The sequence below is a fragment of the Spermophilus citellus genome, assembly GCF_964194105.1.
Source record: "Spermophilus citellus genome assembly, chromosome: 9".
Taxonomy (NCBI): domain Eukaryota; kingdom Metazoa; phylum Chordata; class Mammalia; order Rodentia; family Sciuridae; genus Spermophilus; species Spermophilus citellus.
The window spans coordinates 119,446,764-119,472,629 of NC_138191.1; the positions used below are offsets into that span (position 1 = coordinate 119,446,764).

General features: G+C 46.0%; 1 protein-coding gene across 1 annotated transcript; it reads right to left on the reverse strand.

Annotated features, from left to right (window-relative positions):
* Nucleotides 1-17: 17 nt before the first annotated feature.
* SMPDL3B (sphingomyelin phosphodiesterase acid like 3B) lies at nt 18-24,574 on the reverse strand (the record flags this gene model as incomplete). Its single annotated transcript, XM_081307555.1, has 8 exons — nt 24,499-24,574; nt 14,552-14,765; nt 10,979-11,076; nt 6,120-6,263; nt 4,826-4,998; nt 3,458-3,638; nt 3,239-3,372; nt 18-383 (listed from the first exon to the last, which is right to left on the reverse strand). The coding sequence occupies exons 1-8, from the start codon at nt 24,557-24,559 to the stop codon at nt 18-20; spliced, it is 1,371 nt and encodes a 456-aa protein (XP_081163681.1). The 5' UTR covers nt 24,560-24,574.
* Nucleotides 24,575-25,866: the final 1,292 nt, after the last annotated feature.

Consider the following 25,866-nt stretch of genomic DNA (forward strand, 5'->3'; position numbering starts at 1 on the left):
CACGGGGACAACTAAAGTCACCGTGCTAACAGTGCGTGCAGGCCCAGATATGATGCCAGCAGGAGCGGCAGCAGGGGCGCAGGCACAGTGGCGAAAGCCTGTAGGCAGGTGGCATAGGCCTCAAAGGCAACCTGTTGGATGGCACACACGTGCTCTGTGCGGCAAGGCTCACCACAGGGTGCCAAGTCGTAGCTGACTGAGTTGTAGACATAGTAGCGCTGCAATGTGCCCTGGTTGGTGGCAATGCGGGTCAGAGCAGCGTGCATGGAGCGGGCGCCTGCATCTGGCACCTCATAGGCCTCAGTCAGCCGGTACTCGAGCTCCCAGCGTGGGCTTTCCTGCGAGTTCGCCAGGCTTAGGTTCATGAAGTAGGTCACCATGTCCTGAAGAGCGGGCACAGGGTCAGGTGAGCAGTTGTTTAGTTGCACCCCTAATTCTATACCTTGCATTTACCCCTAGATTCTTTATAGTCGTAATAATGACTGCTATTAGTGAATGTGTAGCCACCTACCAGGTATGCTTGGCAGACATCCTCTGATGAGGTAAACTGGGTTTATTACCCCCATTTTACTAATGAGGCAATGGAAGGCCTAAAGAAGTTAATTCACTTGACCAGGGTCATATAGTGGCATGGGTAGAATTGGGACCCAGGTTGTTTACCCGACTGCATTTTCTGTTCTATAAGGGAGTAGCCAGTTGACAGAGGTTATAGAACCGTAGTTGATAGGGATGTAGAATACATTCAAACAAGACTCAGAAGCATCTTCAGATCTAGAATCTGAAAGGTCCTAGACCATTTCCAGTTAAATTTGTGGCCACCAAAGATCTGTCATATATGGATGAGAGCTGACAAGCTGGGAACATTACATTATCACTTGTACTTTCAAAAGGAGAAGCTAAGGGCTGGGGATGTGGCTCAAGCGGTAGCGCGCTCGCCTGGCATGGGTGCGGCCGGGGTTCGATCCTCAGCACCACATACCAACAAAGATGTTGTGTCTGCCGAGAACTAAAAAATAAATATTAAAAATTCTCTCTCTCTCTCTCTCTCTCTCTCTCTCTCACTCTCTCTTTTTTTTAAAAAAAAAAAAAAAAAAAAAAAAAGGAGAAGCTAAATGCCAACGTGGACAACAGGCTACACTGCTGGGGATGAAACCCAGGGCCTCGCACATGCTAGGAAGTGCTCTACCACTAAGCTATACCCTAGCCCCAAGCCACACTCTAAAATTCCTCAGGCTTCTTTCTCTACAGGAGAATCAAGAACCTAAATGGTTTCATCCTGTCCCTGACTGTAAATGCCCTCCTCCAACTAGCTTTTTCCTTCCTTTTTTATTTTTTTTATTTTTGAGACAAGGTCTCATCAGTTTGCCCAGGCTGGCCTCAAACTTATGTTCCTCCTGCCTCAACCTCCCAAGTCACTGGAATTACAGACAGTTGCCTCCATGCCTGGCTTCTCCCAGCCATTTCTACTTGGATGCCAAACTGGATCTTCCCTCTGAAAACTCACCTTCCTGCAGTCACCCTGTCTCAGTAACCAGAAACCTCATCTTCTCAGTGCTCAGGCCAAATGCCTCAGAATCCTCCATTCGTCTCTGACACGCCCCATATCCCACACCAGTCCACTAGCAAATTCTAGCTACTCTGCTTCCAAACTACCTACAGGATCAGACACTTCTCACCAGTGCCCTTCCACCATCCTGGCCCAAACCACCATCATCTTGCAGTTGGTTTCTGTGACACTTATGTCCTAACTGCCCCTCTACTTCTCCCCTTGGCCCTGGTGACCTGTTCTTGGCACAGCACACGTGGTGATTCTGTAAAACTGTATCAGAATATTTTTTTGCTCTGTCCCAAACCCTCCCAATTCAGAGTCTTCCTTGTGCCCTGCATGACCTGGCCTCACCCCTTCCACTCTGCCCTGTGCCTTCCACTGTGGCCACCCTGGGCTCTTCCCCTAATGCGCCCAGCACGTTCCCACCCCAGGGCCTCTCACTTGCTGTTCCCTTTGTCTTCCCAAGATGTCCACCTGGCTCAATCTCTCAATTGATTCAGAACCCAAATGTCACCTTACCTGTGACCCTTTCCTCCTAAGAGCACACAAAACCCTTTACCATCACTAACCTTCTCCTCCTTCCGTTTTTTCTTCCTGGCTCTACTCTCTGTCCCTACTCAATTTTAACCTATTCATTTATTATCTCTCTCCTGTCAGAACAGCAGGTCTAAAAGGGCAGCAAGCTTGTTTAGCTGTCATATGCATCTCCTGAGCCAGAACAAGACATATCACAGAGGCTTCATGTTCAACATTTTGTTGAACAGATGAAGGAATAGTATTTCTTTGGCATTTCAACAATCATAGCCATCTTAGGCGGTGAGGGCTTGTTTGACAAGTTAGGGCCTAGAGCCTACTCAGTATTAGGGAAGAAGTGGGCAAATACCAAGCCAAGGAGATCCAACTTTGTCTTGAGGGCATTGGAATGCCATTTGGAGAGTTTCTTGTTTGTTTGTTTGTTTGTTTTTTTTAAGAGAGAGTGAGAGAGGAGAGAGAGAGAGAGAGAGAGAGAGAGAGAGAGAGAGAGAGAGAGAATTTTTAATATTTATTTTTAGTTCTCGGCGGACACAACATCTTTGTTGGTATGTGGTGCTGAGGATCGAACCCGGGCCACACGCATGCCAGGAGAGCGCGCTACCGCTTGAGCCACATCCCCAGCCCTCTTGTTTGTTTTTGTTACTGGGATTGCTTGAACGCTGAAGCACTTTACCATTGAGCTACATCCCCAGCACTTTTTATGTCTGAGACAGGGTCTTGTTAAGTTGCTTAGGGCCTCACTAAATTGCCAAGGCTGGCCTCGAACTTGCTATCTTCCTCTCTCAGCCTCCCAAGTTGCTGGGATATCAGGCTTGCACCAAGGCATCCCACTCATGTGGATGAAAGCAGTGCTTCAGAGACATGAATCCCTTCTTTTTGTGTAGTGGATGGGTTATTGCATGCAGGTCAGGGTGGGAGGCAGGAATACAGGGAAGGAGGCTATGGCAACCATCCTGGACGAAGGGGGATTTGGGGAAGAACTGACCTGCTTTAGTGGCAGGCAGCTCCAGGGTTCTGAACCTGATCCTGAGAAGAGTGGAAGTAGCTTGACCTTCCTGAGGCTCAAGGGTCAGCAGCAGGTAAGCAGGCTGGCTGAGAGTTAAGGAATCTCTCCCACCCTCCTCCTCTGGTCCCAGCAGACCCAGGGCCCCTGACCTGCAGCTTCAGTGTGGCTCGGTCATACTCCAACACGCGGATGCCTGGATTATTGGCCCCGTTGACGACTCCGGGTAATGTGGTTTTCCACGGGGTGACCCCAGGTGTGAGAAACATGACGCTTATGGGGGCACCTTTTAGGAGAGAGAAAATGGGACTGAGAGAGGTTGGTGAGAGAAGGAGGGGGGCATGCTGGCATTTGCCCTCCAGATCGAGTACCTGCATCATCATAGAACATCCGGAAGCTGTCAGTATGGTGGTGCCCAAAGAACTGCCCTGCTATGACTCTATGGTGCTTCCGGACCACCTTCAGGTACTCCTCATTGAAGTCTTCCCGGAACCACGGCTTGTTCCGTGTCTTCTCAAAGAAGCCCGGGGGCACGTGGCCAATAATGTACACCTGCAAGGAAGAGGTGTCCGGGACAGAGATGTTCTCTCCGGATCCTCATTTCTACCTCTTAAAACTGCCCATCTCGGGGCTTGGGATGTGGCTCAAATGGTAGAGCGCTTGCCTGGCATGTGTGAGGCACTGGGTTTGATCCTCAGCACCACATGAAAATAAAATATTGTGTCCATCTAAAACAAAAAAATAAATATTAAAAAAACTGCCCATCTCCCCCAAAGGCAGGTGGGCAGCTCACAAGAATCTCGTCCCTGACATTCCTCCATTCTCTCCCCTGACATTTGCTCTATACCCCAAAACAGGTGTGCCACATGCCTTCCCACCTCTGTGTCTTTGTCCATGCTATGCATGCCAACTGGAGAACCCTTTTTGTTTTCTATAAATCCTACCCTTACTTCCGAACATTGCTCCAAAATCACCTCCTCCATGAAGCCTTCCTGTTCCTTTTAAGACTAGTCTTCTCAGAGAGCTTGAGCCATGTATGTTCATGTCTTACACTCCCTGAGTCACTTGGTTAATAATCCCTGGCTACTCGGCCACCTTTGCATGAGACAGAACAGGGGACAGGATTAAGAACATGAGCTTTGGAGTCAAACTGCTGCTTGGACACCAGCTGTGTCACTCTCTGAGTGTCAGCTGTCTCTCATCTGGAATAGCAGCTACCTGGTGGAGTTTTCAGAGTTAAATGAGATCATCCATAAAAAGCACTGAGCTTGGCCTCATGAGCACCAGCTGTGATACCCTCCTGGGACATTCTGGGCAATGCAAGAACTCAGGCACATGAGACACTGTGCCAGTCCTTGAGGTGCCATCCCAGCAGACTAGATGGACATATCTCAAGGCCAGGGCATCCCCCTGAGATCTAGTGCACAGTACAGGTGGCCAGGGTGGTGTAGTAGCAGTAGAAAGAGCTCTGAACTTGGGGTCTAGAGACTGGGGTTCTACCTCCGCTCCATCATTTACTGGGTGACTTGGGACCATCACTGTTCCCGTGGGCCTCAAGGTCTTCATCTACACAGGCTCCAGGACCCAGGACCCTCCTAGCCCACAGGGCTGTTGTGGGAGTAGAAGCGGCCCCTTCTAAGATGTGTGCATCTCAGTGTGGGCAGATGAGTTTGTGCCAAGTGGGAAACTTGTTCAGGAAGTAACCCAGAAGAGAGGGAGGAAAAAGCAGGAGCACTCACCATCTCCCCAGCCTGGGACGCATTGGTCAGCACATCTTCCAGCCACTGGAACTGCAGGCCCGGGTCAGCCATGCCAGCTGTCTGCTCATTGTTGCTGTAGTACAGGTTGGTGTTAAGGACCACGATTCGCCCCGCCCTGCTCGGACCTGGCAACTTCTCAGAATAGAAGGCACCTAGGATGTCACAGCCAGGGAGAACCTGAAGGGGGCTCCTGCCCGATTCCACCTCACTCTCCCACCTTCTCCTTCCCACCTTTCCCCTACAAGGGGCAGCGAGGAGTAAGACCAGGGGCTCTGTCATTCATTAGCTGTGCAACTTGAGAAAGTTACTTCACCTCTCTATGCCTTAATTTCCTCATCTTCTAATGGGAATAATAATAATGTGTTTGCCATTCGGATCCATTGTTTTTTTTTTTAAGAGAGAGAATTTTTAATATTTATTTTTTAGTTCTCGGCGGACACAACATCTTTGTTGGTATGTGGTGCTGAGGATCGAACCCTGGCCGCACGCATGCCAGGCGAGCGCGCTACCGCTTGAGCCACATCCCCAGCCCCCGGATCCATTGTTGACCCTCCTCCACTCAGCTATCTGTTCCAGGAGCTGACCTGTTCAGACTAAAGCAATGGGCTTCTGCGCTGCAGACTTGTGGTTGGTTTAGACCCATGGGGAGTCCCAGCAGCCAGAGACAGAGGAAAGGGAAGAAAAGGGTCAGGCACCCCTGGGGCTGGCTGGGTCTCTGGACCAGTGGTTCTCATCCAGGAAAGTTTTGACCCAGGGAACATTTGACAATGTTCAGAGAAATTTTTAGTTGTCACAACTGGTGTGTGAGTGGCATCTAGTGAGTAGAGGCCAGGGTTGAGGCTAAATACTCTACAATACTCTCACAGAGGATGGCCCTCTATAAGAAAGAATCATCCAGGCCACAATGTCAATGGTGGCAAGGGTCAAACCAGGTTGAGCTGAAGGTCAGCTCCTTCCTAGGGTTGCTGTGAAGATTTTAGAACTATGCTTAAGAGACGCTGGCATACAGTAAATGCTGAATATCTATTGGCTTATGATCATCATTAATACTGTGAGGTTAAAAGCGCAAACTTTGGAGTCTGTCCTGGATTCTGCTCTCAAGCTTGCCTTTGCTAAGCTGTGCAACCTCAATCAAGTGATTTGATACTTTCAGGCCTCAATCTCCTAATCTGTAAAATAAGGATAAAATCAGTACCTATTTCAAGGAATTGTTGTGAAGATGAAATTAGATCATACAGTAAGTGATCCTTACAGTAGCAAATGGCTTTTGTACCTTCTTTGAAGAGAGTAACGGATTCGTTACTAAGCCATGGTCTCCATAATTCTGCTACGTGATTGTAGATGTTGTTGCTCTGTGCTGGGAACTGGTTTTTAGGGTGAAAGTCATGATTTCCCAAAGCTGCGTAGACTTTAGTGTCTGGGAGGAAAGGAAGAAATATTTTTACAATATGCAAAAGAGGGCTGGGGCTGTAGCTCAGTGGCAGAGCACTTGCCTAGCATGTGTGAGGCACTGGGTTCCAACCTCAGCACCACATAAAAATAAACAAATAAAATAAAGGCATTCTGTCCATCTACAACTACAAAAATTTTTTTTAAATATGTAAAAGACTTGATGGAGTTAGCCATTTTCAGTTGACTACTGGCCATTGGAGCTGATGGGAAAGAACAATAACAGATGAAGAAAACACAAAAATAAGTATTAAAAAAAACACATTTGATAAAATCTGGCTGAACTTTGATCAAGTCTGGGAAGGAAGAGCAGTGAGTTGCCTGATCCCAGCCCCTAAACCCATTCCCAGCAGAAAATTTTCTGGTCATAAAGGAGGCCCCAGATGATAAGGGGAAAGTGGGAGGGTCTAAATAATTCATTATCATCAGCAGCCACTTGATACCTTGTCGATTCCAGATCCATCTTACTGTTAGGGGAGCAGCCTCATTCACTCTGGGAGGACTTAGAAATTTCCCACATTCATGAAGTCAACAAATTTTTATTAAGCACCTACTATGTGTCAATGCATAGATCTGGGAACCAGGTTCTCACTCGAAGTCCCAGAGGATCTGCAGCACAGTAAGTTACTAGGTACTGAGTAATTAGAGGTATGAGCGCTGTTTAAAAAGGGTTGGGGGGGGCAGGTTACTTGCTATGGGAGTGATAATGAAGGTCTGAAAGTAGGGGATTAGGGGATGCCTCCCTGAGGAATTGGCCTGTGAATATGTACAGTAGGTATAGAAGAGCTCAGCGGACTTATTTCCTCCTTGTTAACAGCCTTACTACTGCTTTTATTTTATTTTAGGCTCTATGTCTGACACACAGTAGGTGCACAACAAATATTTGATAATGAATAAAAACTCCTCTAGAAAGAGAAGGGGTAGGGGGAGACCCTCTTGTTCTCAGAGACATGGGCCTTGCTCATATACAAGTTTGATACATCCCAGGGAGTGACCTTGAATCACCGTGAGAAACAGAAGTCTTCAATTCCAGGCTGGGAAATGCCTCTAACAAACCCATTGTCATGTATAACCTACAAGATCTGGAAATGCAAAGAGCTCTGCATCAGGAGGAGGTTGTTTAATGGTTTATCCTAACTGCCTGGAAGCGGCTCTATAAAGTACATGCCAACAGCCACTAAGAATCCTGGGAAGGGCTGCGGGTGCAGCTCAGTGGTAGAGCATTTGCCTACCATGCTCAAGGCCCTGGATTCAATCCCCAGCTCTGCAAAAAAAAAAAAAAAAAAAAAAAAAAGTGAAGGAATAAAAGGCAAGAATTATTTTAAGAAAAAGCACAAACTCCAGAGTCCCAAAGGCAGATGAGAAGGGAAGGAATCTCTTCAATTTTTTTTTAACTCCTGCCAAGTTCCAGGTTCCTTGCAAACATAAGGTCCTGTATCATCCCTAAATAAAAAGGCAACAGTGAAACATCATGTCCCTCAATGCTCCCTTTCTATTCCCAAGAACCTAGCCAAGTTAAGGGAACAATGACGGGAAGCCTCAGCCAGAAGTTTCAGATACATATATCTTGAAGGACACTGGCTTTCTCTTACACACACTGGGGACTAGGGCACTCAGTAGAAAGCTGTAGAAAGCTTTTTTGCACTTACATCAGGACAGTTGCCCCTGAGGATGCTGATCAGACAGGCGAACTAAGCTAATGCTGATGATGTCACTGCTTCTGCAGCCCAACATATAAAACTCCTCTCTGAGTGGGACAGGTGCAGAACTGAGAGTACTGTGGAAAGGATCTGTGTCATTCAGCCAGACAGGACACTGGACAAATGCCACAGGGGAGAGGAGGCGCTGCTTGACCAAGTGCCCTGAGGGAGGAGGTGCTATCTGACAGCCTGTCGCCTCTGAACTTCCTTGGAGCAGTCACTCATCTCTTGTAAACTTTCCCCCAACAAATTGCATGTCTTGCAAGACTTCATATGGCCTTTCAGCAACCTACCCCACTGCCCTGGCACAACTGGACATGATGGCTCCATCAAGGGCATGACCTGGTATCTTGTTTATTGTCCTATCCCCAGCCCCTATAGTGGTGTCTCACTCATAGTATGTGCTCAATAAATATTTGTTGATTGATCAAATGAGTAAATGGGTTACCTTTTTTCATCACCATAACAACCCAGGGGGCAGAGACAGGTCCCAGTGTTCTCTTTTATTCACAGGAAGAAAACAGAGTCTAGATGAGATTACCCAGTCAGAATGTGGCAGAGTAAGAATTAGGTTCTGGTTTTTGTTGTTGTTTTTAATTTTATAAACCTGCATGCTATGGGACTGGGGATGTGGCTCAAGCGGTAGCACGCTCGCCTGGCATGTGTGCGGCCTGGGTTCGATCCTCTGCACCACATACAAACAAAGATGTTGTGTCTGCCAAAAACTAAAAATAAAAAAATGTTAAAAAAATTAAAAAAAAAACAACACAAAAAAACCTGCATGCTAGCAAGGCAGGGCCAGTGTCCTCAGTGACTGGTGGTCATACAGGTGATATAGAACACGAAATCTCTAACTGTGTCCTTTCCTCCTCTTTTTTAAAAATAATTTTTGGGGTGCTAGAGATTGATCCCAGGGCTCGGTACATGCTAGACAAGTGCTTTACCACTGAGCTACAGTTCCAGAACCCTTACTTTCCCTCGAACAAATTGTTTGACCTTACTTATTTAAAATGGGGGTGTTCTGTTTGGCCTCTGTTATTATAATTCTCCAATAAGATAATGTTTCATTTCTTCTCTTCCATTTTGGTCTCATTTTAATATCTCTAAAAGTGTGTTGTGTCTTCCCATGATGGTCATGAGAAAGCACTATGCCATTCTCAACTGGTAGCATTGTCTTCTTGGCCATACATAAAATAATGACATATCACTTAGTCAGTGACATCTTAGATATTAGGAAATTTAATAAATGTGCCAGGGTGACATAGACTACAAAATCTTATCATTTATATTTGTGTGTTAAATCAGAGTCAAAAATTTTCTTATTCATTATTTCACTTCTATTATAGAAGTTCCACGTGGAGCAGAGGAAAGAGGCTCAAATTGGACCTGAATGTGAATTCTTCCCTAGAAAGTGACTAGCTCGGAGCCATAATGTTCCCTATGTATGATTGGGCGTAATAGTACCTATTGCTGGGTGAGGAGGATGTCCTGGTTTGATCCTAAGTAGTAACATCTGCTGGAAGATAAATAAGCCCAAATGCATCTGGTTTGGGCATGAGTTAAATAAACTGGAAGAGGTTGAGTTAAATAAGCTGGAAGCTTCCAGGCATCTCTTTGACCTAGTAGTTTTATGTTAAGGGGAGGAGGCAGAGGGAGTGATGATAAAAACAGAGTTCAGATTAGGACTTAGGGCCTCACCCTTGCCACATGACCTTGACCAGTGGACTTGACCCAAAGGCTCAGTAGTAAAGGTAAACAGGTAAGAGCTTCCCTCTCTGGGACTATCATGACAATGAATGAGCTAAGATGTGAAATTCTCAGTGTGGACACTTGGCTCAGTTATTAATGCAACTGTTACTTATTTTTATTATCATTGTTCCATATCTGGATTCTGGGGACCCATGACTAAGACTTTTAGAAGGAGCAGCTGTACTAGAACTGAAGAGGGTGTAGGCAGCTATCTCAAATCCCCAGCTGGCAGCCTGTGGACTTGATTCAGGCCCCAGGACCTTGCATTTGGCAGAGTCCCTGACACACATATTCAACATGAGATGGGGCATAGACCCTCTCCTCCCTGTTATGTGCCCCAAAGTCATTGCCTCACTCCATCTCCATCCCTGTCTGTTCTGCCAGGCTCACAAGGCCTTGAAAGCACACAGACAGCACCTTGGCTAGAAATCAGCTTTTCCCAGAGGCCTTGGCAGCCTGGATGGTTTGAAGACAGCAAATGCCAACTCCAGGGACACAGTAGGACATGTGTGTAAGCCACATGATGTTTACCCAAAGACACCACAAAACTGTAGACAAATGAGAAAGGTTTGAGTCTAGTGTTCACAAAGAAGGAGCAGAAGGGGGCTGGGGATGTGGCTCAAGCGGTAGCGCGCTCGCCTGGCATGCGTGCGGCCCGGGTTCGATCCTCAGCACCACATACCAACAAAGATGTTGTGTCCGCCGAGAACTAAAAAATAAATACTAAAAATTCTCTCTCTCTCTCTCCCCCTCTCTCACTCTCTCTTAAAAAAAAATAAAGTGTATAAAGAAGACACTTTGGTTAATTATTATTTTTTTTTAAAGAGAGAGTGAGAGAGGGGGAGAGAGAGAGAAGAGAATTTTTTATTTTTAATATTTATTTTTCAGTTCTCGGCAGACACAACATCTTTGTTGGTATGTGGTGCTGAGGATCGAACCCCGGCCGCACGCATGCCAGGCGAGCGCGCTACCGCTTGAGCCACATCCCCAGCCCCTTGGTTAATTATTTAAAAAAAAAAAAAAAGAAGGAGCAGAAGGTAGTAAAACACAGGCATCTCCTTCCGCGTCCCTTGCAGGATTGTGCAGAAGGTAAGAAATGGTCACTGTGAAGCACCTGGCACAGGACCTGGGCAGCAGCCATCATGGTCAGAAGAGAAAAGCCTCGCTGCTGCTGTTGTGCCCCTGTGCCGGGCACTATCTGGAGTTCAGGGACCAATCAATGGCAGAGTCTTACCTGGAAAGACCTCCCTGAGGAGGCTGGTCAGGCGCTCCACAATTTCCAGCACAGCTGCCTCTCCCAGCCTCTCATTGGGCACGTGAGGCGTGTCATCACTGAAAAACACCACAGAGACAGTGGGGGTAGGAAACGCAGAAAGGGACAAAAGAAGAGGAAGGGACAACACTGCAGTGAGAAGAAAGTTGTGGAACTGGGCTTCACATATCCACATGAAGGGGAATGGTCAGGCTGGAGCAGAGACAGATAAGCGTTCTAACATGGGCTCTGCCATTTGCCTGCTGTAGGTCCCTGGCCTGGTTCTTAACCTCTCTGAGCCTCTATTAGCTCATCTTTATTTATTTATTTATTTGTTTGTTTGGTGCTGAGGTTTGAACCCAGTGCCTCACGTGTGCCAGGCAAGCATTCTACCACTGAGCTACAATTCCAGCCTAGCTCATCTCTAAAACAGGGGATAATAGGCACCAACTCAGAGTATTGTTGAGACTTCAATAGAGATGAAAAAATATACACACACACACACACACACACATGTGTATGTATAACATACATAATGTATTAACAGCATCTGTTAGGTTGTCATTAATATTAGTTATTAGCATTATTACTTTCTAAAGAAAAGAGGTTTATTTAGCTCATAGTTTTGGAGACTGGTGGTCCAAACAGTCTGGTGCAGTTTCTGGTGAGGGCCCCCATTGGCTGAATCACATCGTTGCAGAAACATGTTTGCATCTCTGTTTTGTGCAGGGTTCAGATCTTCTCTAGGGCAAGCCGAGGCCATTTTGTCCCCCATTCAACTGACCTAAATTCTTGGCTTCACCTAAAAATCTCAGCAGGGTGAGGGGAGAAGGAAGGAGAATGGTGACAGGCAGAGTTCCGGGAGGGTAGCAGGAGGCAGGGTAATCCAGACAATCTATATCCTGAGGCCTCTTGGCTAGACCGAACAGTGAGGCAATGGCTGTCCAGGTTCTCACCCAGGGAAGTTCATTAGCTTAATGCTAACCACTAATGCTACTGTTGCTACTAAGAGCTCACAGCTGGCTTAATTTATGGTGGGTTCTTTTCTTTTTTTGGTACTGGGGATTGAACCCAGTGGTACTTAACCACTGAGCCACATCCCCAGCCCTTTTTATTTTTATTTTTAAAATTTTTTTTAGTTATAGATGGACACAATACCTTTATTTTATGTATTTATTATTTGTTTATTTATTTATTTTATGCGGTGCTGAGGCTTGAACTCAGTGCCTCACATGGGCTAGGCAAGCATTCTACCACTGAACTACAACCCCAGCCCCGCCCTTTTTATTCTTTACTTTGACACAGGGTCTTGCTAAATTGCTTAGGGGCCTTACTAAGTTGCTGAACTTGGCCTTGAACTTGTGATCCTCCTGCCTCAGCTCCCTGAGGCTCTGGGATTACCGGAGTGCTCTACTGTACTGGGTTTGTGCTTAGTTTGGATATGGTTTGAGTGTGTCCCCCAAAGATTCGTGTGCTGGAAACTTGGTTCTCGGTGTGGTAATGTTGAGGGGTGGTAGAGCCTTTAAGAGATTGGGAGCCCTACTGCAAGATAATTAAGTCATGGGTGTGCGCCCTCAGGAGGTATTAATGTAGTTCTTGCAGGACCCCAGTTCCTGCCAGAGTGGGTTGTTATTAAAAAAAAAAAAAAAGTGAGCTTGCCAGTTGGTGACACATGTCTACAATTCCAGCAACATGGGAGGCTGAGGGAGAATTGCAAGTTCAAGGCCAGCTTCAGCAACTTAGCAAGACTCTGTCCCAAAATGCAGAATAAAAAGGTATAGGGATGTAGCGCAGAGTAAAGTGCCCTGGGTTCAGTCCCCCAATAACAAAAAAATAAAAAAGCGAGCTTGGTTCCTGGTCTCTCTGGTTTCCTGTCTTTTCATGTGACTGCCACTCTCACATGTGTTCCCACCCTGATGTCATCACCATGTTGTGATGTAGCCAGAAGGCCTTCACCAGAGCTGAGCAGATGCCAGTATGACACTCTTGAATCTTTACAACTGTGAGCTAAATAAATTTCTTTTCCTTATAAAGTACCAAATCTTGGGTATTTTGTTATAGCAACATAAAACAGACTAATACAATAGCCATATCTATTCATTTGTTCCTCATAATAACCTTACAACATAGGTTCTATTGTTAGGCCCATTTGACAGATAAAGAAACAAGGAACAAAAAGGTTAGAAATTGTACCTAAGTGCATAAGCTAGAAAGTGAGGGGCCAAGATTTGAATGCAGTCAGCCTGGCTATGCTCACACATAATACCCAGGGGCTATGCTCATACATAATACATCCTACCATGTCTCTGATATCCTCATTAAGGCAGTAAAAATTGCTGTTAGTCCTGACAAACCCTTGGGGACAGGCCAGGAATGACATGGAATCATTTATGCTGGATTTTTTTTTCTTTTTTTTGGTCCTGGGGATTGAACCCAGTGGTACTTAACCACTGAGCCACATCCCCAGCCCTTTTTATTTTTATTTATTTATTATTATTTTTTTTTTTAGTTATAGATGGACACAATACCTTTATTTTGTCTCACAGAAGACAAATCCAATTTCCATGGGCTGTTCTGCAAGGGTTTGCAGCTCTCTCAGAGAAGTAAACTTCTTTATAAATGAGGACAGCCAGGGGCATTGTGGGCTTCATCTTGCCCTCCAGAAGTGTCCATGGAAGCTGGCAGATGAACACTAAGTCTGAGCTCCCTCCAGCCCTTCTCCCCAGCTCCCCTGGTTCACCACTTGTTGTAAGATGTCCTCTCCAATCCTACCACATGGGTCAAGTGTCCTGTGAAGCTCCCATAGGCCCCAGGTGACCCTCTCTCCTCACTGGGGTGTTGTGATAAATGGAGGCTTCTTTGCATTTCCTGCAAGACTGTGAGCTCCTTGAAGGCAAGTCTGTGCTTGCCATCCCCAATCCCCAGTGTCTACCCCAGGGCAAGTGACAGGTTGACCCACCAAATGAGGGAGTGGGCAAGGGCATGGGGAGCCCTTGAGTGAGGAGGAGGACAAGTACCCAGGAAAGTTGATGGTCTTACAGCTGCATCCTTGTCGGAGTAACAGAAAGAGAGTCTCTGTGGCTGAGGGGAATCACCCCTCCAGCTCACCCCAAAACAAGTAGTACCCTGACCCGCAAGTACTCTAGGGCCACCAGGAAGCCCAGGGGTGGCATGCAGCTGACCAGAACACTTGGCCCCGAAGCTGGACCACTTTCAATCCTCATCCCTTCTTCCTTCCCTGGATTTGGGTCTCTCAGGCTTAGAGTCCCTAAAACACAAAGGGAGTAGCTCTCTTATCCCTCCCGAGCTTAAAACCTGAGTTCTTCAGGCGCCCAGATGGGCTATATCCCTGTCCCCAGCTCCAGTGAAGGCTGTGATCCACTGGGACCAGAACACAGAGGTTGAGGGCAGTCTTTGGAATCAGCCAGGATCCCTTGGCCAAATTACTTAAGTTCTTGAAACAGGACTGATGGGAGAACTAAAAGAGAATATGAGGACAAGGGACCCAGTTGGAAGGTGCCCCATGAAGGGGCGTTCTGTCATGACTGCTCTTACCCCGTCCAGAGAATGAAGTCTGGCTCCGGCTCTATCTCCTTCATGGCGTAGATGGAGGAATTGATGAGGACCCAAGGAGAATCACAGAGGTAGTCACCCCAGGGGCCTGCATTGGGCACCGGCTGGGAGCCCGCTGATGGGCACACCCGGAGGGGGTCTTTGGATACTGTGTAGTTGGGGTCGAGGTGCAGGTCAGAGATGTGCCAGAACTTCCCTGCAGAGGAAAAGAGACCTTCCCTCAATGCTGATCCCTTCATGAGCTTGGATGGGAAAGAAGTCCAGAGGAAGCTGGGCTGGGGCGGGCATGCTGTACTGGTGGACAGAGGCCTTCTCTGGGAACCCAGGTTTAAGAAGGAGGGCCCAACAGCCGGGCTTTGACCAGGATGGCATTGAGCAGAGAAAAGGCTTCCTCCATCCCTGACCTGTGCCCCTTGGCAAGACCCTTTCTATTGCCCACCCCAGCATCCATAGTGGCCGTATGGGGGATAGGGCTTCATGACCCTCAAGATGCTCAGACTAGGGTGCTGGTTTTCAGGCAAAGGCAAGAGTGAATAGAGGTTAGTGCTCAGGCTCTGGAGCCATTTATGGGCTGTATGACTCCAGGCAAGCAAGGTCACTCTCTGAGCCCATTGCTATAGCCAGATTCTGTCATCTGCCAGTGGAATACATACAAAAATTTTTACTGGAGGAAACTTGTACCCCAAATGAGTTGGAAGATCTAACTAATGAACACCAGCAAAAACCCCATGGGATATGGGCAGCAACAAAGTCTTCGAGTACTAGATCAGAGAAGAAGGAAGGTGATTTCAGTGTGGGCTAAGTTTCCGGTGTGGGTGAACCCACAGTAATTCTGGATTCAGGGTGGCAGCTCAAGCAGCTGGGAGTGGTCCTGTTCACTGACATGGGTTCAATCCTCGGCATCACATAAAAATAAATAAAGATATTTCGTCCATCTACAACTAAAATAAGGATTTAAAAAATAAATAAAATGGCATTGTTTTTACTCCCTTAACAAAAGGGAGTAAACATTGTTTTTACTCCCTTTACACCCAGCTCCAAACCAAGGGAAGTTGAAATGACAAAAATATTCTTGACATCATATGGAGAAAGGAATCCCAAGAACAGGTCAAACAAAGTGGACTTCTCATGTGTACCCAGACTGAGCAGCTTTAATGACTGCTTATTGAAGGAGGATTGAACAGGTTTGGCCCGTTCCCTAAATCCTGTGTTTCTAGCTAAGATTAGGGTGAAGGCTAAGATTAGGGTGAAGGCTAAGATATCCTCACTTTTCTGCTGTCTCTTCCTCCTCCACTTCCTGGATCACTCACAGCACATAGTCAACATCTCTCACCCGAGTCTGGGCTGCTTCTGTTGGTTTCAGGGCTGGATGGCCAGGACCTCACCCAAGCCACAGGATATTCCATGTGATTCCAGGACAGGCCCCTGACTCTCTTGACTTTTCCTCCTGGATCTTCTTGAGCTCTTGCCCACCTCTACTGATCTAAACCTTCAGAAAAGGATCTGAAACTTGTTCACACTAAAGTGTAAATGACTGATTAAGCAAATCATTACCCCTCCCATGTACACTGTACAGTCATCCTCACCACAGCCCTGGGAGGTTTTGATCATTATCCTGTTTTAAAGATAGGGAAACTAAGGCTTGGAGGCCAATGTGTCTGAGATCCCATGGTCAATGGTGGGGGGTAGCCTATGGCTCAGCTCCCCTCCCAGAGAGACATGATTGCTAAGGGAGTAAAAACAATTCCATTTTATTTATTTTTTAAAACCTTTTTTTAGTTGTAGATGGACACAATATCTTTATTTATTTTTATGTGGTGCTGAGGATTGAACCCAGTGCCTCACACATGCAAGGCAAGCACTCTACCACTGAGCTATAGCCCCAGCCCGCCATTTTATTTTAGATGTGCTTTTTTTATTGACAACATATGTCTGCATTTTTTTTTAAATTCAAACTGAGTCTTTGCTTATAATGGGTGGAATTTAACCCTTTCACACATATTGTGATCCCTAATGTATTTGAAATTGTTCCTATAGTGGGGCAAAACACTAAGCTAGAGTAAAAGATCAAACTGCCCCATTCCAATTAGTAGGTGGGCACAGCTACTGGACACATGCTGAGTGGGTCACATCTGTGTCTGAGCCTCAGGCTAGTTTGGCCAGGCTGATGCAGCAAGAGGCCTTTGTCCTTCTTGTGGTTCCTCACTTCCCTGACCTTGACAGGAGATATTTCCCTGCTTCAAGTAGGCTGTTTGTCAGTTAGCCACAAAAACTGAGCAATTTGGCCGATGTGACATCAGCTCACAGTGAACATTTCCCCACCTCCAAAACTGGTGACGGAGACTCATTTCAGTTGTCAGTTTCTAGCAAGTGTGTACAACCGAAACTCATGCCAGCCTCCCTGGCACTTCCTTCTGTTGGGTGTGTGTGTGTGTGTGCACATATCCCCCGAGACCTGACTTCAGAGGTGGCCAGGATTGTGGAAAGAACCGCAGAGAGTGCTAGAGATCCAAGCAGGTGGCTCTTCCTCCTTGGGCTCCTGTGACCTCACTGTGGAAGCCTGGATCTCTGTGACCTCATCTGATGCTAAGCCCAGTTCTGCCTCCTCAGCCATGGCTCATTCTCTTCACAGGGCGTCTTCCCTGGCTTCCCCAGCCATGCCCAGTCTTCCCCTGTCATCTGTTGTTTGTTCCTCCTCATTCAGGCCTTAACCCAAAGGTCACCTCCTCAAAGAAACCTTCCCTGATCTGGTCACTAGCTATGGCCTTCTCCAGTTTTATTTTCTTTGGAGCACTCTCAAAAATGGAGTTATCTTGCTGGCTTGCTCATCATCCATTCTCCAGTGTACAGTGTCAGCTCATGAGAGCACAGAGCCTGTCTTGTTCCCTTCTGTGTCCTGAGCACCTAGAACAGTGCCTGGAATATGGAAGATGTGCCAATATGTACTCAGACCATGGGCAGGATGAGTCAACCAGGAAGCACTTGGAGAATGTCAGCTAGGCACCTGGCCCATCAAATGCTTGCCTCACTGTATCCTTGCAACTATTGTGTGCAGTGGGGATTTTTTCTTTTTCTTCTTTCTTTTTGGTGTGTGTATATGTGTGTGTGTGTGTGTGTGTGTGTGTGTGTGTGTGTGTGTGGTGTTGCTGGGGATCAAATCCAGGGCCCTGCACACGCTAGACAAGGGCTTTTCCATGGATATACACCCTCAGCCCCCATCCCCCCACTCCCTCACTATGTTACCCAGGCTGACCTTCAACTCCTAGGCTCAAGTGATCCTCCTGCCTCAGTCTCCTGAGTATCTAGGAATATAGGCACATGCCACTGCACCTGGCTGAGGTCATTCTGGCTGACTTGAGGCCCGAGAAGGAGAATGTTATAATACACATACCATAAGTGAATAGGAACCACAGTTTTCTTTGGAATTGACTGCAGGTGGTAAGGCTCAGGCCCTACTCCAAAGGAATTAAGCCCTAATTAGCATGTGTTGGAGAAATCCTGGGCCCCAGGACCTTGGGTGGGAGCACCCAGGTGGGAGGTGGCCATCTGTTTTCTTTCTGGAGTTTGTGTGTGGGGGGTGTTGGTTTGTTGCTGTTGTGATACTGGGGTTCGAACCCAGGGCCTTGATATTAAACAAAGTTCTATCACTGAGCTTCATCCCTAACCCTGGTCATCTGGTTTCTAATCCAAGCTCTTTCATGTATTGCCCAAGGGACTTTGGACAAGCCAAGCCACCTGGCTTTGCCAAGCCCAAGGATGTTGATATCTGGCCTGTTCCCTGTGAGCATCAAATAAAATAATGAACAAGAAATGGCTTGTAGAGATAAAATTCCAACATACCATACTGTTACCTATAATTACCCCTGGTCCAAGAGTGAGGCAGGAAGGTATAAGGAATTTTGTACTCTAACACTACCTTTTAGAAAGAGCTTCCCAAACTTCACTGTACAGATGCCTCACCTGGGTATCTTGTTAAAGTTAGGAGGCTTTATACACACTTGCAATGCTTAAATCTTTTACGGTAAACTCTTATATGAGGTTTTATTTTTTATTTTTATTTAATTTTTTGCAACACTGGGGATTGAACCCAGGGGCACCCTATCACTGAACTATATCCAAGTATTTTTTACATATTTTTTTAATTGTTGATAGAACTTTATTATTTATTTATTTATATGTGGTGCTGAGAATTGAACCCAATGCCTCACACATGCCAGGCAAGTATGCTACTGCTAAGCTGCAGCTTCAGCCCCATATCCAAGTATTTTTATTTTTTGAGGCAGGTTTTTGCTAAATTGCCCAGGCTGGCTTCAAACTGTGATCCTCCTGCCTCAACTTCTCAAGAACAGAAATGATCATAGTGCACTGTACTCTGCTATTAGCTGTCAATATGACCTTGGAGATTACCTATATTTATATCTATGTCTGTATCTACATCTATCTATCTACCTAACAACCTATATCTATATCTATTATATGTGGCCCTTTAAACTTTAACAGCATCTTATCATGTACATGCACAATATCACTTAACTATAACAATCTTTCCTCTGCTATCATCCCTATTTTATAGATAGCAAAAGAGAGGCTCACAGTCACATAGGTATTCAAGGCAGGACCAGAGCAGGATCCAACCCACCGGTTTGGGGCAGTGGGTTGTTTTTGCAAGAGTATATATAAAATTTGCAATCAGGGAAATCTTATTTTGAATCCTGCCTCCTCTGCCGCAGTCTGGCTGGGCACAAAATAACGGAGTGGCCACGAGGCACTTGTAGGTTCAAATAGGAACTCCTTTATTGCCCGAACTCCCGCAAACGCCACCCACGGGGGCCCTTTCAGGAACACCACACACCAACCGGAACTCCCTCCACCAGAACTTCGCCAACCAATGCGAACTCTCCAGGAATCCCTGGGAGAGCTCAACCTGCCGGGAACTCCCGCAAGAACTCAAAAGTAGTGGGAGCTGCCCTATTGCTGGACAGCAGGGGTCTAATATACAACTGAATACACAGCCTGTTTCAATCCAGCATCATCCAGTCACAGCAATTATACACAGCTTCACTTAATTATCACCATCTTAATGGCTCGCTGGCGTCACCTCTCAACCACTCCTTCTGGCAAAAATGCCAGGCATCATCCGACTTGTTCTGTGGCTCTCAACACTCCTCCACATAGGTCATGGTGACTTGAGCCAGGTATTTCCCTAGCTGAGCCTCAGTTTCCTCATCTGGAAGATGAAAATGAGAATGCCCTCAGCAAAGGTGGGTTGTGTGGCTGAGTTATCTCCTATGGAGCACCTGGCCATGGGATGAGCAAGCTAGCCAGGGCTCATTCCCTGGGCCAAACTAGCCTTTGGGCCTCAGTTTCTTCTTTCTCTCTCACTCTCCCTTTTCCCCTTGTTCCCTCTCTCCTTTCTCTCCTCTCTCTCTCTCTCTCTCTCTCTCTCTCTCTCTGATTTGTCTCCTCCAGTGTGAGAGGAAAGCACTGAACAAGGTTCTCTATAGGCCCCCCCAGATACTATGACTTTGTCTTTTATTATATTATAACCCACACCACAAAGGGATCCTGATTCTTATTCAGTCCTTGGCTACTGATGTTCAGCAATTAATCCCAAAGCACTTGGATTATGATTCCTTCTCTGTAAAATAAGCCACACAGGGTTCCTTTGTCAAAACCAACACTTGCTGTACTTGTGCTAGCCACCTGGATTACTCCCCTCACAGCAGCTCCCCAAGTTAGACAAGGAGTCAGAGGCTCGGGCCAGACACTCTGGGGGCTATCAGTCCCCTTCCCCAGCTGGTCCTGCTCCCTCAGACTTGAGAGGCTGTTTCCAGTTACCATGCTAACCTGCACTGGAAGAACTTGTCTGTTTCTCTGCAATTTGAAACTGAGGAACAAGTGGAAAGTTTCACAGGTATGTGGTGGGGAAAAGGCACTAGCAGCTTGGCCCCCACCAGAGCTCTTGGCCAAGGAAGGGAGAGGTAGAAGCCCCAGCTTCAGGTAAGCAGGGAAGGCTGCTCTCTGATTGGGTGTTTCAATGTTCTCTTGAAGATGTGGAATCTGAAGAGGAAAAAAAAAAACTTGCAAGGGAATTATTTTTAAATTACTTTTGTTTTATTTTTTTATTTTTTTTTAAATTTTTTTTAAAGAGAGAGTGAGAGAGAGAACTTTTAATATTTATTTTTTAGTTCTCGGCGGACACAACATCTTCGTTGGTATGTGGTGCTGAGGATCGAACCCGGGCCGCACGCATGCCAGGCGAGCGCGCTACCGCTTGAGCCACATCCCCAGCCCCCATTACTTTTGTTTTAAAATTAGACATGTGTACATCCCAGAAAGTTTGGAGAGAGAAGATAATACTTTAAAAATCTACTATCCTAGTCAGGTGCAGTGGCACACACCTATAATACCAGTTATTCTGGAGGCTGAAGTAAGAGAATCGTAAGTTTGAGGCCAACCTGGACAACTTAGCAAGATGCCATCTTTAAAAAAAAAAAATTCCAAAAGAATGTGTAGAAAGATACAAAACTTATCTCAGACAGATGCTATGTCTCCCAAGGACTCCTTATCTGCAAAATGGGTATAAGGGTAACAGTACCTACTTTACAGAGGCTATCCAAATCAAATGAAGCTGGGCAGGGTGGTATGCCCCTGAAGTCCAGCCACCCAGAAGGCTTCCGCTCGGGAGTTCAAAGTCATTCTGGGCAATATAGTAAAACCCTGCATCAAATAATAATAATAATAAATTAAAAAGTTTTTTTCTTTTATTTTTCAAATAAGTTTCAAAAGGATAGTGTATGCCAGGTGCCTAATATCAAGTCTGACCCATTGTAAGTACTAAGTGTTAAATCTTGCTATTTTTGCCAGGCACAGTGGCACACACTGGTAATCCTATTGGCTTGGGAAGCTGAGGCAGGAGGATTGCAAGTTCAAAATCAGCCTCAACAAAAGCAAGGCACTAAGCAACTCAGTGAGATTCTGTCTCTAAGTGAAATACAAAATAGGGATGAGGATGTGGCTCAGTGGTCAAGTGCCCCTGAGTTCAATTCAAACCATGGTACCAAAAAAAAAAAAAAAAAAAAAAAGATTTGGAATAAATCTTACTATTTTCCTTAGTGGCTTGCTTGTATTTATATAGCATTGTGTTATACACAGAGTGTAACTGGACAGCCTGGGTTTATGTCCAGATTCAGACACTTAGATATGTAACCCTGGGCTAGATATTTTTCTAAAGTTCAGTTTCCTTGTCTGTAAAATGGGGATGATAATACTTCGCAAAGCTGTTGTGAAAGTATGATGCAAAAATAATATATGTAGAAATTTTAATGGTGACTTGTACTAAATATTATTTATTGTTTTTAGTTTCATTGTATTGTCTTGAAAACTTTCCACCAGATGGTTAGACCATAATCTACTCAGCTATTTTATTCTTGCTGACAATTTTTTATTATTATACACAATGCTACAATGAATATCTTTGTGCAATTAGGGAGGAAGAAGATTCCCTAGGCTGAGGTGAAAGTGCCTATTGGCATTTGGATTTGTTTTTTTTTTTTTTTTTAAAGAGAGAGTGAGAGAGGAGAGAGAGAGAGAGAATTTTTTAATATTTATTTTCTAGTTCTCGGCAGACACAACATCTTTGTTGGTATGTGGTGCTGAGGATCGAACCCGGGCCGCACGCATGCCAGGCGAGCGTGCTACCACTTGAGCCACATCCCCAGCCCCTGGCATTTGGATTTGTAAGAAAATATTTTAAAATGAAAGAGTGAGGGAGTGGAAGATTCTTTCTATCATTCCCAAACCACAAATCAGACGGGCAGTGTCAAGTCTCCCCAGGGTCCTGGGGTATCTGTCTCCAGGGCAGAAGGAGGACTGTCATTCTTAGCCTTCTCCTAAGCAGGTTGCCCACCCAGGGAACAGTCCTCTCAGGGATTTTCCTAGAGGTACCTTCCACCTCTAAGTCTCAGCTTCTGAAGGTCAGTCCTTCCCAGGCATTATGCTCTTGCCTCCTGACCACCTAACACTGGTGTTTCTCCTTGCTGGCTTCTGCAGATGCCTGGTCACACCAGCAAAGTTCTTTGCCAAGGTCTCTTTTACTCTTGAGTGTCTAAGAAAGTGGACTGACCAGAGGAGCTCCTTGGGAGACACTGACCCTTTGAACTCCAGCCAGGATGCAGAAGAACTGAGTCCTGCACCTCAGTTGTCCCCACCTCAGAAAGGACAGTTAGATCCTTCCATTGGCTGAGGCCAAAAAACAGTGGTGTCGCCCTCGATCCTTCCTTCTCTCCCACAGCTTTTTCTTTTTTTTTGTTTTTGATTGGGGGGACACTGGGGATTTAACCCAGGGGTGCTTAACCACTGAGTCACATCTCCAGCCCTATTTTTTATTTTGAGAAAGGTTCTCGCTAAGTTGCTGAAACTGATCTCAAATTTGGGATCCTCCTGCCTCAGTCTCCAAGTCACTAGGATTACAGGCATTCACCACCGCACCAGACATCTGACAGCCAAATCTTATCCAGATTGGAGCATTTCCCTTCACCCCTGCTTCTACCACCTGCTCCCAGCTCCACCCCGTCTACTGGATGACAGCAGTGGCCTCCTCCCTGCATATATATATAATTATATATTTTAGTTGTAGATTACATAATACCTTTATTTATTTACTTTTTTTTTTAAAGAGAGAGTGAGAGAAGAGGGAGAATTTTTAATATTTATTTTTTAGTTCTCGGCGGACACAACATCCCTGTCTGTATGTGGTGCTGAGGATCGAACCCGGGCCGCACGCATGCCAGGCGAGCGCGCTACCGCTTGAGCCACATCCCCAGCCCCCCCCCCCCCCCGGGTTTTCTTGCTTCTCCTTTAGCAGGAGACAAACTATTCAGTTTGCCCAGGACCAAGGGAATTCCCAAAGCACTGGACTTTAAGGAGGAAAGTTTCAGATGAACCAGGACAAGTTGGTCACACTCCCTGAACCCATTACACTCTCTTCCCAATATCACAGTCCAAGTCAAATCATATTATGTTTAAAACCCTTGAATGATGTCCCATTTAATTTTGAGCAGATCTGAGTCCTTAAAATTGTCCTCAAGGTTGCGTGTGAGCTGGCCCCAGCCTCTACCCACTTTGCACTGATGATGTCCCCTGTCATCCCTTTGTCTGCTCTGCTCCAGCCACACTGACTTCCTTGCTCTTCTTCATGCATATCACCCATGCATCCACTTTAGGGCTTGTGCATCTTCTGACCTCTTACTGGAATGTTCTGACATCCACATGGCTCTTTCCTTCACTGCCTCAGGAATCGTTGCGAATGTCACTTAGACAGCTCTTCTTTGGATGTTCTGTGCATGCTCCCCTCCCCGGCATTCCCTACCTCCCTATTCTATTTTCTTATTCTCCACAACACTTATCTCCTGGAATACTATGCATTTGTTTATCTGGGTTTTTGTTTGTTTCTTCCCAGGTGAAGGAATGATCTGTGAGGACCAGGACTTTGTCTTCCTCTCTGCCTTCTTCCTGGATCCTAGAATAATGAATGCCTGGTACAGAGAAGGCCCACCACCAACATTTTTTTGGCTTTATTTTGTTTGGTGGTGCTGGGAATCAAATCCAGGATCTTGCACATGTTGGGCAAGCACTCTACCACTAAGCTGTACCCCAGCCCTCTACCATTGTTTTTTGAATGAGTTCATGAATCTTTCCTACCTCTACCAATCCACAGGCTCTTACACACAGAGGGCATTAACAAAGTCAGTATCCTATCCCTGGCCCCAGGTAAAATCTTCAGGCTTCTGGCTTGCTGCCTCTCTCCACAGCCTCCCTACCTTGCTATTTTAGCAACACTTTGTTTCCTGTGAGCAGCTTCCAGGACCTGCTGGAATCCAAGTTCACAGTACAAAACAAAGACATCACAGGCATTCCTGACACCCTACCTGGTTCAGCCCAGGTGACGCCCCAGTGGGCCAGGAAAGTCAGCCACTTGAGCAACATCATGCTGGGCAATCTCTTCGCAGCAGCAGCAGCAGCAATAGGTTCTCCAGAACTTCCAAGCTTGTTGTTGCAGGCCATGTGCCTGAGCACAACTTCCCGTCCTGTACCTGTGTTCCAAGTGATCCAGGGCACAGGCTTCTCTTGCTTTTCCTCCTTTGCTCAGCAGGGTGTGGGCGGAGTAGATGTACCAGTCAGGGCAGAAAGGCCGGCCTTTGCACTCTTCAGTGGGAGCAGCGCTATCTTGCCAGGAGATGTGTGTTAGAAAGAGTTCATATCTTTTAGGGATATACACTGAAGCATTATGGACAAGAGGATATAACCTCTGTAATTTACTTCAAAATAATTCAGTAGGATTAAAAATGTTTCAGTCCAACCAGCAACTTCAATTTCCAGAAAATTCACCTAACCTCAATCACTGGAATGCAAATATCCACTTTCTGAATTACATTACTCCATCCCAGCAGAACTGACAAAACCGTATGAAATGGCTGGCTTTGGCCATCCATCAAAAGAACTTAACTGCTAGTAGAAGATGCTCAAACACAAATGAACCAAAACTTACAGTTCATTCTGCCAGGAACCATGTAGTTGGGAAACGGTGGGACTGGTTAGCGCCTGCCCTCCAGAGGCAGGGTAAACCTCTGGATCCCAGCTCAGCAGGTTAAGTGAAATGACAAGCCCAGAGGAGGATCAGACTCAGATAGTGGAACCTGAGAGTCTTCTGGGAGGAGGTAACACAGGCTTAATTCCTTTGCTTAGTTGTTGTTTGCATGCTGGGGATCAAACCAGGGCCTCACTTTTGTTAGGCAAGCACTCTACTACTGAGGTACACTACCAGTCCCAATCAATCAGCTTAATCTTAATGCACAAATAGGAGTTAGCAGAAGGGGAAAACCAGGGAGGAGAGCATCCCAGGAAGAAGGAACAACTTTTCTAAAACACAAATTGTGTTACTTCTTGATCCCGAGACTCTTCTGTGTCTCTCCCAGTTCCGAGCTCAAACAAATGAGCACACCCTGGGATGCTTCAGCATCTCTGCCTTTATTTATTTACTTACAGTACTGATATTTATATCTAGTAAGGAAGAAATTTAGCCAGGCAAAATTATGCCTGTAATCTCAGCTACTTCAGAGACTGAAGCAGGAGGATTGTAAATTTGAGGCTGGCCTAGGGGCAACTTAATGAGTCTCTGTCTTTAAAAAAAAAATCCATGGCTAGGCAGGTACTTCAGTGTTGCAACACCAGTCTACTATGTGCCAGGCCCTCAGTTTAATTCCTAGTACTGAAAAAGGGGAAAAAAAGATAAAAGA